Source organism: Zingiber officinale, chromosome 1B (genome assembly GCF_018446385.1).
Source record: "Zingiber officinale cultivar Zhangliang chromosome 1B, Zo_v1.1, whole genome shotgun sequence".
Lineage (NCBI taxonomy): Eukaryota > Viridiplantae > Streptophyta > Magnoliopsida > Zingiberales > Zingiberaceae > Zingiber > Zingiber officinale.
The window spans coordinates 133,163,317-133,177,857 of record NC_055986.1 but is presented as its reverse complement, the minus strand read 5'-3'; the positions used below and the strand labels follow the sequence as shown (position 1 = coordinate 133,177,857).

The 14,541-nt window shown below is 39.7% G+C and overlaps 1 protein-coding gene across 1 annotated transcript; it reads right to left on the bottom strand.

Moving 5' to 3' along the window:
* Window positions 1–737: 737 nt before the first annotated feature.
* LOC121979914 (RNA-binding KH domain-containing protein PEPPER-like) lies at window positions 738–11,017 on the bottom strand. The gene is made up of 6 exons (XM_042531893.1): window positions 10,697–11,017; window positions 2,973–3,207; window positions 1,945–2,093; window positions 1,606–1,857; window positions 1,241–1,435; window positions 738–1,151 (listed from the first exon to the last, which is right to left on the bottom strand). Exons 1-6 carry the CDS (start codon window positions 10,976–10,978, stop codon window positions 987–989), a joined length of 1,278 nt encoding a protein of 425 aa, XP_042387827.1. The 5' UTR covers window positions 10,979–11,017; the 3' UTR covers window positions 738–986.
* Window positions 11,018–14,541: the final 3,524 nt, after the last annotated feature.

The window sequence follows — 14,541 nt, the reverse complement described above, 5'->3', positions numbered from 1 at the left end:
TATCATACCATGCCCGAGGAGTATAACTAGTGCTTTCAAGTATCAATAGCCATAGGCAAAATGATTTCCCTTTCGGCGTGTGAGACACCAATTCCAACTACCGTCACCCTTGTATTACACTATTGCATGAATCTGACGTACCCTTACCCAATTTAGAATATTGTAAATGTGATTTTATTTGGTAATTTAATTTATGAGGAAATTATGTCAAAATTTGTATAGAATAAATCATATTATCATTGAATAAAGTTATTTAATTACTTGATAGAAAATATTAATTTTATAAAATTTACATGTATTCAGGTATTGTATTACACACATAAGTCAGAATTGATGTCTCGTATGTTGAAAGGGAAAGTATTTGCCTATGGCTATTGATACTTGAAAGCACTTGTTACACCCCTCGGGCACGATACGATGATAAAAAATAAGATGAATTCATATACAATGAGGGTTTGAAATTCACTCGAGGTATGATAAAAAAATTTCCATGAGATCATAATGATTACCAAAATTAATCTATTCGAAAATAAAAAATAAAAACTAACTATCGCTGCAGTTGCTTCTGTGATCAGGAAATTCCGCGTTGAGGTCACTTTGAGATCCAAAAACATATACTTGGCTTCTTAGAAAATTATGATGAATGATTTTTTATATATATTTTTTTTCAAAAGAAAATAGCTTCCTCTACCGTCAACAAGACTGCAACTTTTTTCTGATTAAAAATGATTCTCGAGTTCAATATCAGAATATTAATTGATTGATTTTGATAACGGATATAACATTATAAATTATCCATTAAGCATTACCAAATGCGATACAATGCTTGGTAGCATAAATTTGCTGGGGATTCGGAGCAATCTCAAGCTTTCACCAAATGAGAGTCTAATATCATTCATCATGGTTCACAGAATTTGTTTTGGAAAGAAAGCCTCGGGCAACTATTACAACTACTAACTGAATAACCCACCAGGTTTTACTAGTATTCAGTGTCGGTAGGCTCCATACCCTCCTAAACTGGAAGATCCATAGCCTCTAAAAGGCGAAGATAAGTACCCTGAACCTGATAAGTTGGCGTAAGATGACCGGTAATCAGTGTCGTAGCTGCTATAGCTCCTAGGTGCTGGTTCTTTATGCCCAGTTACAACATCCTGTGATAATGCAAATCAACAATGTGGTTCAGAATCAGTGAAAATGTTGCAGCATCAAATACAGTTTCAGTTAGCATAGGAAAAATTACCTCAATGAGCTGCTGTGCAGTTTGAACCTGAGTCGAATTGCCTTTTATCTCGATTACTATTTCATCAGGTACAGTTCTACTCTCCTCGAGTGCAATAACTGCACCACTAGTACGGCGAATGAATGATATATTTCCTCCTCCAATACCAATGATTTCCTCTGCATATGACAGCGGAACCTGCATCGTTTGGGTGATCTGCACAGCAAAAAAAATATCAAAGAGAATGCAAGGATTCCAGAATAAAAAGTTGGCTCTTGAAAAATGACACCTATGTGGATGTAAAACCACACATGCATGGAATGAAACTACAAAAGCAGTTCATCAAGAAGAACAAGCAGATGATCTGGATACGCATTTAGGAGGACCTGAGAAATCAAAGAACTAGCCGTACGCCCTAGTGCTGGAGTACGTATGGCTGAAGAAGGATCTTGACCATATATTGACAGTCTAGCACGTTGATATGGCAAATCAATTGGAATTCTATTTTCCATGTGCAGCAAGTTCGATGAAACAGAGAAATCCTTTCCAGATCCAGTTTGTTGAGCAGAATGAATCAAGGATTGTGTCTTATCACCCCGAGGATCTTTTGCCTGATCTTGAGCTGCTGGTGGCACAAGCTGGAAGGAGAAAGATATACTCAAATGAGTTTCTATTCTTGAATAATAGCTTGGTTTTTCCAAAGATACAAGACTCAATAAACATACACTCTTCTCAAACAAAGGGAGTATGCTGTGATCAACAAGAAACTTTCTGAGATGAGCAAGTACTGCCTCTAGTGCTTTCAGAGCTTTCGAAGTTTCACCCTGTATATCCACAATTCGTTCTTCTGCAGTTGCATAGTATGGAAGCTCCTCTAGCAAACAAAATTGACGTGTAAGGTATGATCAAGGAGAAAGTAACAAAAAGGAAATTATGGTGGAAAGGACAAAGCAATAAACATATTTCTTGTAGCACTTGGATAATTGTAACTATCCAGATGGTATTTTAAGGCATACATAGGATAAAACTTAGTTTGTCTCTTTTATGAAAAAGGATACTATGGCATGGTTCCAGATCTAAAGAAGAATGTTGACTCATCCATAGGACAATATGCCCTCCAACAAGTACTGAGAACTTTGTATTTCCAGTTCAAGGATAATATCAAAAACTAGCAAAAACTACACAGGAAGATCATAAAACTTAGGACAAGTACAAATGGACTGGTCAGACTTAATCGCCAAATTTACAATGTCCTTCTCACAATTGTTTTCAACAATACATCTAGTGAACTAAATGAAATTAGTAACATCAAAAATGAATTGTAATATAACAATATTTCAGTTATTATTATTCATCAATGCTTTAATTGAAACAAACACTAAAAAAAGAATATTCATCTTAAAACTGGTCACATTCATAGGAATAGGATCATTAGAACCTATTCAACAGCATTGGTTCCTCGTTCAAGTGCCTACATAATTAGAACAATATTATTTCTGTATCAAAGTTCTAAAATATAAATAAAACAATAGTCATATTCATTTCAATACAACACCAGGATTACATGACACACTACTGTGCATTTATGTTAGTCAAAAGTGAGGTTAGACCTAAAATAAGAGAGGTACGTTAATCTTTCATGTTCTATGCATGCAGAGGATAAATCATGTTATACCTTTAGGCAAAATCTATTTTTGGTCAACTCCTGCATGTCACGTGTATAGACTAGATTATAAAAAAAGTCCTGATGTACCTTTAGCCAGAATGCGCACACCAGCACCAGAATTGTCTTGTATAGCTTTAACTGAAGCACCTTGCTTTCCTATTAAAGAAATTGCTTGTGATGATGCGATCAGTAATTTAACTGAACATAGTGTAGATGGACCATCATCCTCTGAGATGTCATTGACACGCTTAAATACCCTTAAGGCGGCATCCATTGCTGGTGATAATGCTGTCTCTAGTTCTTCTCTTGCTGATATCAATACCTAAGAATGAAGGGCAAAACCACACTAGTTATCAAGGATATCATTACACGGGAACAAAAATAAAGAACATGAAGGATTAATCACTCTAGGAGGTGACTTAAATGATGAGTACAACTTTTGGCATCAGATCAGCTTAGGCTTGCTTGTTGACAGAAGTGAATTACTAATTACTTGGTAAGCACTTGGACCATATGGTAAAGCCTATTCAACTAAATTCATCAAGGTAGCATCTCCAACAATAATAAATGTTGTCAGAACACAGTATGTTCCTTAAATCAGCTAATGGATGGAAGATGAAAGTGGATGGTCTTAGAAACATGGATCTGTTCAGTTCATCTTCTATTAGAGCTGTACCTGCACTTCAATGTTTCAACTTTTGCAAATAATCAGGGCCCTTGGAAGTTGGACAAAAGATGATGGGCATATATGCAAACAAAATTGATCTTCCTTTTGTATTTTCTCTTTTTTTTTACATAGATGTAAAAGAACCAATTACACAGCCATAGGCCATTCACTGAGATGAGATGATAAAGTCCATTCCACAAAATTCAGTGTGGAAGCAAATTATTTTTGGTGATTAGAAATGAGTTACAAAATGCTCAATAACACATGTAATGAAATTGGGCAAATTGATATGGGAATTCCTTAAAACTATATCCCTTATATCAAGTGAACCCTAGAAGCTTTTTATGTCGATCCGATTAACTATTCTTTTTAAATCAAATCCTTTTATAAACTCTGATGAAAACATGTGCATGTAGCAAACTTCCCAAAAGGTAGAGTCAAGAAAATAACAAATTCAATATAATTTAGTCCTCAGCCTTTTTGGTTGTTTTTTAATATTCTGGATATTCAAGAAGAAAAGAGGAATGATAAAAACAAGGATTGCAAAAAAAAAAAAAAAGTGAAAGGTTTCCTCGATCACTTTGGGGGAAAAAATGAGTGATGAAAAAGGAAAAGAGAAACTACTCTCCTTGATTAATCTACCCAACACAGATGGAAAGCCACAGGATGGAATTGGGAAGAAAATGACATGTTTTCCTTTGTTGCTTGGTTGTTTGCACCGTGTTAATTGCAACCCTCCCTAATGCAGCAGAGAAGAGGGCCGCTACAGAAAAATGTGTGTCTCAATCAATGAATCTCTCGATAAAGGTGTATGTCTCAATCAGCAATCATGTAAAAGGAATTGAAGAGATTTTATTTATATGCAGAACCTATAAATCAGTTCCAGTTATAACCATAAATCTCTTATAGGTTTCAGAACCCCAAAATAAAGTAAAACAAACCTAGCTTACAACCCACAAAATAAATCAATTCTAAATTCTAATGTCAAATAACATAGAATAACTTTCCATCAACAAGAACTGGAAATGACCTAAACCTTTTAATATGTTACATTCTACAAACTTCTCCACCAACAAGGATAACTAGACTCAGATGAGTCGAATTAGAATTATTTCTAGAAGCGCATAGACACTTCATCACCTTCAAATTGTATCATAAGTCCCAATTCAGTTCTCAATCTTCAAATCAGAATTATTTCTAGCTCTTTTTTTCGATAATTCAAGTGTCTAGGATTCACCCGATTAACCTAGAAGTAGATGGCCTTCCCCCTGTTTGCCTACCAGGTAAATCCAAAGCACAGCTTATGCACACTTAGATGTTGACCTCTAAAATATTCATCCCTTCTAGGATTCAAACTCTCTGATCCTCTTGTTTGTTCCCCTAAGTGTTTTATCGATGTACCACACCTGTGGGGATTGCTCTTTGATCTACAACATTGGCAGTGGGGAATTGTTGAATAAGGATGTTGCACTCTTCCTTGTGCAAGTAGGTGCAGTAACACTTAAGATATATAGAATACCAAATGGATTTTGAACCATGGTAATTGCAGCTAGTAAGCTACCTCCCTCACCTTATGGATGATAGGAAAGGAGCCTTTGTATGTACACACCGACACACCAAGTTGATATGAAACTTGCATTGGAATTCACTGAAGGAAGAAAGTTCAAACTTGATCCTTATTGAAACTTAAATTTTTCATCTTCTTGAGAACCTAATAAGTGTAGGTTCTAACAATCTCTTGATTTCTCTACCAAAGTTCAGCCATTAGCTATTGACTTAAGCTCTCCCATTTTAGGCAAACTAGATATAGAATCCAAAAAAGAAGCTTTCCCATTGTTTGGGCAATGGTAACAAACTTGCTAGCCTCTACCTCTCCATGTTTGTCGTTGGCAGATTAGCCTAATCTTAGTGATTTCCTCAACATCAACCCCTGTCTTTGGTCAACCCTTCCTAGCAAAGCTAGAGATTGGTAAACACCAAGGCTCATGCCAATAAAATGTCATGACATTTTTTGAGTGGATCTAGATGAAGGCCTTGTATCTTCAAGACAAAGTCACAATTTTCTTTGGAGTAGATGACTCTCCCTTGGGTCCAAATTCTTCAAGCTTTGCCCTCTTTGATTTGTTTCAATAGAATATTAGCTTGGGTGTCAGGGTCATTCTATAATCCTATGCAAAACTTGTTTGTGAAGTGGAATTGTACTTGACTAAATTTATTCCCGATATCATGCCCTAAAGTCGTAAATGTTATGAACTTGCAACTTAGAACATCCACGACAAGATTTATCCAACCAAGCTTGCTCAGTCGTCAAGTTAGCTAGGAAATATTACCATGAGCTTATTTTAAGAATTATTTTGGGTTCGGAAATAGCTAAGTGCAATGTTGTTAGCATTTAATGTAAAATGCGAAACCAACAAGTAATGCCTCTGGAGATATAGATAATGGATTATTGTTTTCATTTCCTTTTCATGAATGGGATAACTTTATTTTTGTCTCATTGGGTTTTCAATTTTTATATGCAACCAGGAGCCCATACTCATTATTAGAAAGCTTGAGTATGGCTTGCTTCAAGTCATTGAATGTGCACTTTGAGGACAAATATAAAGATTTGTCATTTCCTTAAAAAATAGAGTTTCCCTAAGTAATTAACAATAAATTATAAATGTTATTGTAATTCGCAAGACCAAAAACAAGCTCTGATATCCATGGTCTTTGTAGGGATTAACTATTTCAAAACTATTGAGATTTTTGTCTCATTCATTTTATTCATGCTCCAATCGATGTGACGTCCCAAGAAAATGCTCTCCTTTAGGATAAAGTAGAACTCCTTTAGTTTCACATACAAGGATATATTTGTCGAGGGTAGTCTTCTATGATAGACTATAGAGCACTATGCCATCCAAGTACACCATTGTAAATTTGTCAAATAATATCAAATAATTGGATTCATCGAGGTGCAAAACATAGCAAGTGCATTGGTGAGTCCAAGTGAAATGACTGAAAACTCGAAAGCTCCATAGTGTCACTTGATTGGTTTTGCCTTCATTTCCTTTCGTAGTTACTTGCCAATATCCTACTGAAGATGCAACTTTGAAGAGTACTTTGTCCCAGCTAGCTGATTGAACATGTCCGCAATAAGAGGTACAAGATACTAGTTCTTACAGTGTTCTTTTAAAATCCTCGTGGTCACTAAAGAAGCATAGGGCCCATCCTGACAGCTGATGCTAGCTTCAGGAATTGTGAAAGGTGAGGCTAGTAAGAAATGGGTCACACAGTAGAGTGGAGAGGCAAAAAGATGCGGCCAATTCTCTATGGAAATAAAAGTGGTGTAAGATGATACAAGGGCTACTATAGAAGATGGAGAGTGTAGAGGAGGCATGGAACGTGAATAATTGGTGATCTTACAACAAGGGTCCTTACCTTAGTCAATAACCTTAAACAATGGGACAGAGTTAAAAAAAAATCACGAACATTTAGATCATCCAACAATAATCAAAGCTTCTTAATAGACTTTACAACCTCAAATAAAATACACCAAGACAACCTATGACTAAATGAAATCAACCAGCTCTAATTTTGAAATACAAATAAAGAACAATTATAAAATTCAATCACAATCTAGATTGGAAATGATCTAAACCTTAGAAACAGATAAAAGCATTTGAACAAGTTTCCCAGTGCTATAACTTCCTCATCTACTATGTTTACCTGATACCAAAATGTCACCTAATTTGCATCAATCATCTTGCCGATATGAAGGCAATAGGCTAATGCTAAAGTCATATGAAACATATTGCTATTAATGGGTAGCCAAAGTATGCATAACACATTACACCTAAACCAAAGGCAATACCGCCCCTTAGTCAATAATCTTAAACAAGGGGAGAGATGACCAACAACAACAACAAGAACAAATCTTGTGAACATTTAGATCATCCAACAATAATCTAGACTTCTTAATAGATTTTATATCCTCAAATAAAATACACCAAGACGACCTACGACTAAATGAAATCAACCAGCTCTAATTTTAAAATACAAATAACAAAAACTATCAAATCCAAGCACAATCTAGATTGGAAATGGTCGAAACTTTAGAAACAACCAAAAACATTTGAACAAGTTTCCCTGTGCAATTACTTCCTCATCTACTTTGTTTACCTGCTACCAAAGTCACATCTAATTTGCATTGACCACCTTGCCCATATGAAGCCAAGAGGTTGCAGGCAAAGAAGAACATGAGACATATTGCTATTGATGGGCAGTCAAAGTATGCATAAGACCATAGTTGTCAAAAGCGAGCAAAGCACTTGCTTAAGCGCAATGAGGCGCAAACCTTGCGCTTTAGAGACCTCGGAAGTGCACGAGGTCTCTAAAGCGCACGTTTCACTATGCTTCACGCAAAAGCGCAATGCTTTCGCTTTTGCGCCTTTGCAGAAACTTTGGTCTGCCTCTCACTGGAAGCATCTTCTTCTCGATCACGAGTAAGAATTTATTTTCTATTAATTTTTTTACTCTTTGCATTTTTCCAATGCCATCGGACACGTCCCATGACGCTTATGACATCGCCGGAGGAGACACGAGATGCATCCGGCGCCGTCAAAAGCGTCGTGAGACACCTCTAGCACTGCAAGAGGAGAGACACAGGACGCGTCCGGTTCCGCCGAAAGCGTCGCAGGACGTGTCTAGTGCCACCGAAAGCATCGCGGGATGCCTCCGGTGGTGTCAAACTTGTCCCGCGCTTCAAGCGCCGCCGGAAGCTTCGCGGGGCGCCTCCGACAGCACTGAACACGTGTCACACGTCCTGCGCATCGCGATGCCTGCAGTTAATGTAGCACGCATCACAGTTACTAAATAATTTAATCAACTCCCAATTGAAACAAACTTTTATAAATCTTAATTAAATTATCCCAATAAAATATATAAAAAACATATTTAAAATTTAAAAAATTCTAATAAATTTTATTAATTCATGTAAATCAGATTTATATTCTAAAAAATTCTAAAAAAATTCTATCACATTTTCAAAGACTTTTGATTTATTTATAATTTTTAGAATAATTTACAGCTTCATCAAATAATATTTGTTTATGGTCATTTGGATTTTCAAAGACTTTTAATAGATATTGATGCAGTGGTAAGGAGGGACCCCACCCCGCGGAGGATAGGTGCCACGATGGAGGTCAGAGTCAAGGCGATCATGTCAACCCTCAGATATCATTGGCCGGTCAGGCGAGCAAGTCAATGCTCAAATATCATCGACCGGTTGGGCGAGCATGCCTCGACCGTGGGGAGAAAGTCCCGGTCCAATCCTACCTTCAACACGGGGAGGTGTCAAATGACCGACGCTCAATGGAGTATTGGACGTCGGACGACGGAGAAGACGACATGCAAAAGTCGGGCCGAGCAGGGTAGCAACTACCTGCTCGGCCAGGAGCAGGACTCGGCATTGGCACAGTGGAGCTCTGGCAGAGCGGACGTGTCACAAGCACAGTGGAGTCTGACTAAGCGGACGCGACACATGTAGCGAAGTCCCGACCGAGCGGGCGGTATACAAGAACAGTGAAATCCTGGCCGAGCGACTATCCCGCTCGGCCTAGCAACTACCTCCCTGTGTTATCCATCAACATCCTTTTGAGAGTTAGTGTCGTTGACACCGAGCATGGTCAACTAAAAGATCGTACGGCGGAAACTTCCACTGTCACTTCAGATATATGCTCAGCCTGCTAAGGTTGTGTCAGGGACACTTTACTAACAAGTTTTTCAAGGGAAACTTGGGGAAGCGTGCTCGTCTTGAGGAGCATGCACGCGCACTACAGGAGCTCTATATAAAGGAGGGTCCAAGCATCAGCGGAGGTACGCAATATGCAATAGACATTATTCGTGCTACTGTTCATTCTTGTTGTTGCTCCACCTTCTATATCATCGCTAATGACTGACTTGAGCGTCGAAGGGTCAACGCCGGAGACCCCTTCCCTAGCTTGGCACTGACATAATCTGTGTTGCAGGTCGGAGCGGAGTCTACAGGCGGTCAGCGGGAGCGGCACATCCCCAGCTTTCCATCTCATCGACTTTCAGACAAGATCAGATATAATAGTCCTTTTGTTTATTATGCTTTTTTTCCGTAAAGCAAGCGCTTTGCTTTGCGCTTTAAGCCCCAAGACCCTTGAGCATTTTTTTTTGTGTCTTGCGCTTTTGACAACTATGCATAAGACATTACATCTAACTCAAAGGCAATGCCACCCTAGGCTCACACCCTCAATTAAAGAATCTTTCAGGAAAGGCATTAACCTACCATATTTGCATTGTTCCTAAGTTCACTGATCTTTATTATTGTGATCCTAAGGAGAATTTCTGAACAATATTGCATTGGAAGGCCCCAGGAATTTAGGCATGAATTATGTTTTTCACAGAATTTAGGCATGAATTATATTTTTCACAGAATTTAGGCATGAATTATATTTTTCACACAGATGAAGCAACATTAACTATGTAAAAGAAGGGTGTTGAATATGGTACCAGATGGCCTTCACAATTTGGTAGCAATTCAGACCATAAGAAAAGCACAGAAGGACAAAATTTAAACAGAAAACCATGGAAATTTAGGCATGAAGGCAGATGCTGACTCTTCAAAACAATTATCCCTGATAAGCCGAGGGTAAAAAATCTAGGTAAGGCACCACGCAACCATATTTATCCAGCTATCTTTAACACTTGTGAGAAGGTAATCCAGGAGACAGTAGATTAGAGGACGGAGAGAAGGTCAACATCAAAGATGGAAAATTTGCAGAACTTACATAACAATAATCGAACAAACAAAGAAACAAGGTGATAACTTGGCAAGAAGAAAAGAAATACAAATAAATAAATAAAAAGAGCTCAAAAGCAATTAAAGATAACTCTCTATTCAGTTCTTCGAAGATGGAACTCGAGTAAAGTTAAAAAATAAAAAGCTACAAAAGACACGACTGCTGCCGGAGACATAGAGTCATCCTCGCGCACAGAATTTTAGGGTCAAAACCCTACATGTCTTCCCCAAACCAGTGTTTTTTACGGTGTCACGCACGAGAAGGTAGCATCCCGTTCTAATTTGTGACTGTGTGAAAGATAAAACCCTAGAAGAACCATAAGAGATAAGACTCACAATGCGTTCGGGAGTGCCGATGGCTCCTTCAAGGATACGGACCTTAGCGCGGGTCTCTTCGCATATTTTCTTGATGAACTCACCCTTGCGTCCGATGATGCTCCCCACCTTGGTCACGGGCACGATCAGCCGAAAGACGTTGTCCCCAGGCCAGCCAGGCCACTTCTGCTGCTCTACATGAGCGGCTGAAAGCGGCTCCACCTCCGTGTGGGGGTTGACCTCCATCTCGGCCTTGGCCACCTGAGCCGATTCTAGGTCGGCGCCGCCGTTGGTGTCCGTCATGACAGGGCGGGTGAGCGAAGGGTTCGAGAAGTGAAGGGCTCGGTTCGTTAATTAAATATCGTCAAGTACTGTGATTTTTTTAATATTTTCTTAAATTTATTAGAATATTTATTAAAATACCCCGTTGATAATTCGTTTTATCAAAATACACCCTACTATTCATTCTTTTTACGACAATTTATCAAAGGACGTATGTGGTATAATATATTTATCAAAAGGTGCATCACCGTTTTGTATTTACTAAAAGGTACAGGTAAGTGATGTGTAATACTCAATATACCCCTCCCGCCAATCTCCTATGTTCAGTCGTCATTTCCTAGGCATCCGAACTACTTTTTGACTTTGATTTTTAAAAAATAATTTCGATCGTTTTTCTACCTCCCTCCAAATCGTGCATGGCTCGGTGTTGTTCGTAACACTGCGAGTGCAGCTCCAATTCTGTGGAGAAATCTTCCCTCTTGTGAAACCCTAGGTTAGTGATGTCGAGTCTTTCTCAAGCGGCGGCATCAAGCATTTCGGTGCTTAAAAATAGGACTGTTCGCGAGGAACCAGGGAAGGGTTCTAGGGTTTACGTGAATCATCTCGTCTCATAATGACGCAAAGAAGTCGATCGGGTGTATCATCATCCTCTCCACATCAATTAGCTGGAAAGGTATAAAGTTATAAACTCTGTGATTTTGAGAAGCTCAACGAGTATGATTAAAAAATTTTAATTTGTATAAACTGTAGGGTCCAGTTGATGTTAGACAGAGACTGCATTGGAACAGTGTCCTAGGTCACTTTAAAAGTTTTTTTCAAACATCCACGAAGAAAGGAACGCATCAAGGGTTTGTTATTTTACATGACCGACACATAGCGCTGATAAAACAGTCACCCTTTAGCATTTTTTTGGACATACAAGATATGCAGCACATCCGTGGGATTTTGGTCAATATATTTCAAAATAAAGATTCAAGTAGTCAAACCTTTAGATTCTCAGGTACAATATATAATTTCGTATTTTAATCACAAAGTAGTTGTATGATAAAATTAAATCTTTTGCTAAACATGGGACTGATACGATATCACATCAGGGCCAACATTGGGCCTGATACGATGCCATATCAGGCCCAACGTGGGCCTGATACGATGTCATATCAAGCCCAACGTGGGCCTGATACGATGACATATCAGGCCCAACGTGGGCCTGATATGGTAGAATAGCAGGCCTAACGTGTGCTTGATATGACATCGTATCATGTCCACGGTGTTCCTAATACTTTTTTATTTGTTCGTAGAAGTCAAATAATCATTTAACTTGGTTAGGGGTTCCGGTTGGCTTCACAAGAAGAGACGTTTCATTACTGCTTGGTATTGCAAACCGAGGAGCTTCAATTCCGATGAATTCTACTAAAGCATCTGGTGCCCTCTTTCTAACATACTTCTCAAGCAAAAAAGAAGCTACTAGATCAAGAATTGAGGAGTTGCTTAAATTTTATGTCAATCGCGTTGAAGGAGAAGATGATGTTTTATTATTTTGCAAATTCTATATTTTGTATATATTTGTTTGTGTCTTATTTTCTTCTAGTACATATAAAGTCCCTTTACGTCTCATAGATATAGTACATGATTTTGAGAATCTTTCTAGATTAAACTGGGTTGAAGTCATCCATGAATTTATGACTCCGCAATTACCTAAGATTGGGGACATATTTTTATCAACTGCGACAAAACATTCTAACACTAACCTCCCTTACCTAAAGGGGTTTGCTGGTCTTTTGGCAGTAAGTTTATAATTTATGTGAAATTTATTAATATTTTGCGGACATTTATCAATAGTTAACACTTGTGATGGTGAATCAGGCATGGTTTTTGGAGCATGTTCCAATCCAAAAATCATACAAAATAAAAGGAGCAAGAATAAATAAGTGGAGGAATATTCCTTCACATATTAGTAAGGTGAGGGAATTGTTTGATCAAGTCTCCTCTGAAGAGGTAAATTTTGAATACTTTAACTATAGTTTGGTTAAAAACTCTTGTTTTAACATGTGTTTTAATATTCTTATAGGTTGTCATAGACCTAAGCCCTACCCAATATGAAAATTCATTGTTTGAGAACCTTGTTGGCTTTGATGACAGCCCACATGCAATGGACACATCACAAATTGAAGTCACTGAAGGAAGTTGATCCTGTCCGAAAGCTGAATCAATGGACGCTGGTCACGTGGCGCTCTCCGGGTCGATGATGTAGATCTCCGACTGGTCGCACGAACCTCCGGCGAACCTGCACAGAAGTCGGGCCGGGAAGGGGTTCCCGGCGACGACCCTCCGACACTCAAGTCAGGTAAACGAGTAGTGAAGAAGTGGCTCCAAATATTGTAGAACGCGTACCTCCGGCGAAGTATAAGGCTCCTTATATAGAGCGGTGAAAGAACTCACGCACACCTACCGAGGCAAACACGTGTCCTTAGCCCATACCGCGGTATGTGTTTGTCAGAAAGCTTACCTGACACCATACTGCTACAATCACCGCCGGTTAGAACACGTGTAAATTAGCTTGGCAGGTATGTGGCCTTTGGTCTTCAGATATTCCACCGCCACTTTGATCGCCTCTTTAAAAGTCAAGGACAGTTTGTCGCCGAACTTTTCTCCAAATTCGTCCGAGCGGACGAAAGCCTTGCGCGCTTCCGCCGACCGACCGGGCTCCCCATCTTGATATTCTTTAAGAGTGGCTCCGGAAGCGTCAAGGGTCGTCTGGAGATCTTTCAAAGCCCCTTCCGCTTTAACCTGGTCGGCCGAGCGGCCCTCCCGTTCAGTCTTCAGCAAGGCGTCTAATTCCTTCACTCGCTGCTCTAGCCCCCGATTCTCTACCTTCATCATATCCATGTCATCGATGGCTTTAAGCTTCCGAGTGGTCGCGGTCTTTATTTCCTTGTCCCGCTGCTTCACCAAAGCTTCGAGTTGAGCCACTTCACCCGATAGATTGGAGGATTTACCCCGTTCGGCCTCCAGTAGCTTCTTGGCCTTCTCCAGAGCGGCCGTCGATTGGCCTCTGTTTTCCCCCGCAGCTTTGAGCTTTTTCAGCTCGTCCTCCAGCTCGGTCAATCGATCGCTGATGGCAATCTGCTCCACCCAGTTCTGCGAACGAATATAAACAAGTTAGAAACTAAATCCAAATAACTAACAAGGCAAAAAACATACCCCGGTCGCCTGTTGTAAATTGTTGTCGCCTAGCTGACCGGGAGTCATCATTGCAACTCGAAGCCGAGCATCCTCCCAGGCTTTGGCAAGAGGACCCGTGAGGGTGATATGCTGCTCGGGGACCACTGGCCGATCAGCAGCCGCCATATATTCCTCTGACGGAAGGCGCAGGACAGTTTTTATCAATCTCGGGCCACTCGGATCACCCTGGGGCACAGCTGCTTTACCGGACGGCTCACCGGTGGAGGAAGAAGGACGGTCGCCCAATCGCCTGAGACGCCGCATGGTTCGGGGAGGACTGGAGGGCGGCACCTCGGAGGTAGCCCTTGGAGAGCCGCGCGGCGTTGGGGTACTCTCTATGGAGACCGTTCCGGACAGCACTG

Bases quoted from the DNA above. Each gene is read 5' to 3' on its own strand.
- LOC121979914 (XM_042531893.1), bottom strand. From the start codon at position 10,978: ATGACGGACACCAACGGCGGCGCCGACCTAGAATCGGCTCAGGTGGCC. The intron at 2,094-2,972 runs GTACATCAGGAC...TTTGTTTGCTAG, and splicing joins TGTGCGCATTCTGGCTAAAG to AGGAGCTTCCATACTATGCA. The intron at 1,858-1,944 runs GTATGTTTATTG...TTCTCCTTCCAG, and splicing joins TCCCTTTGTTTGAGAAGAGT to CTTGTGCCACCAGCAGCTCA.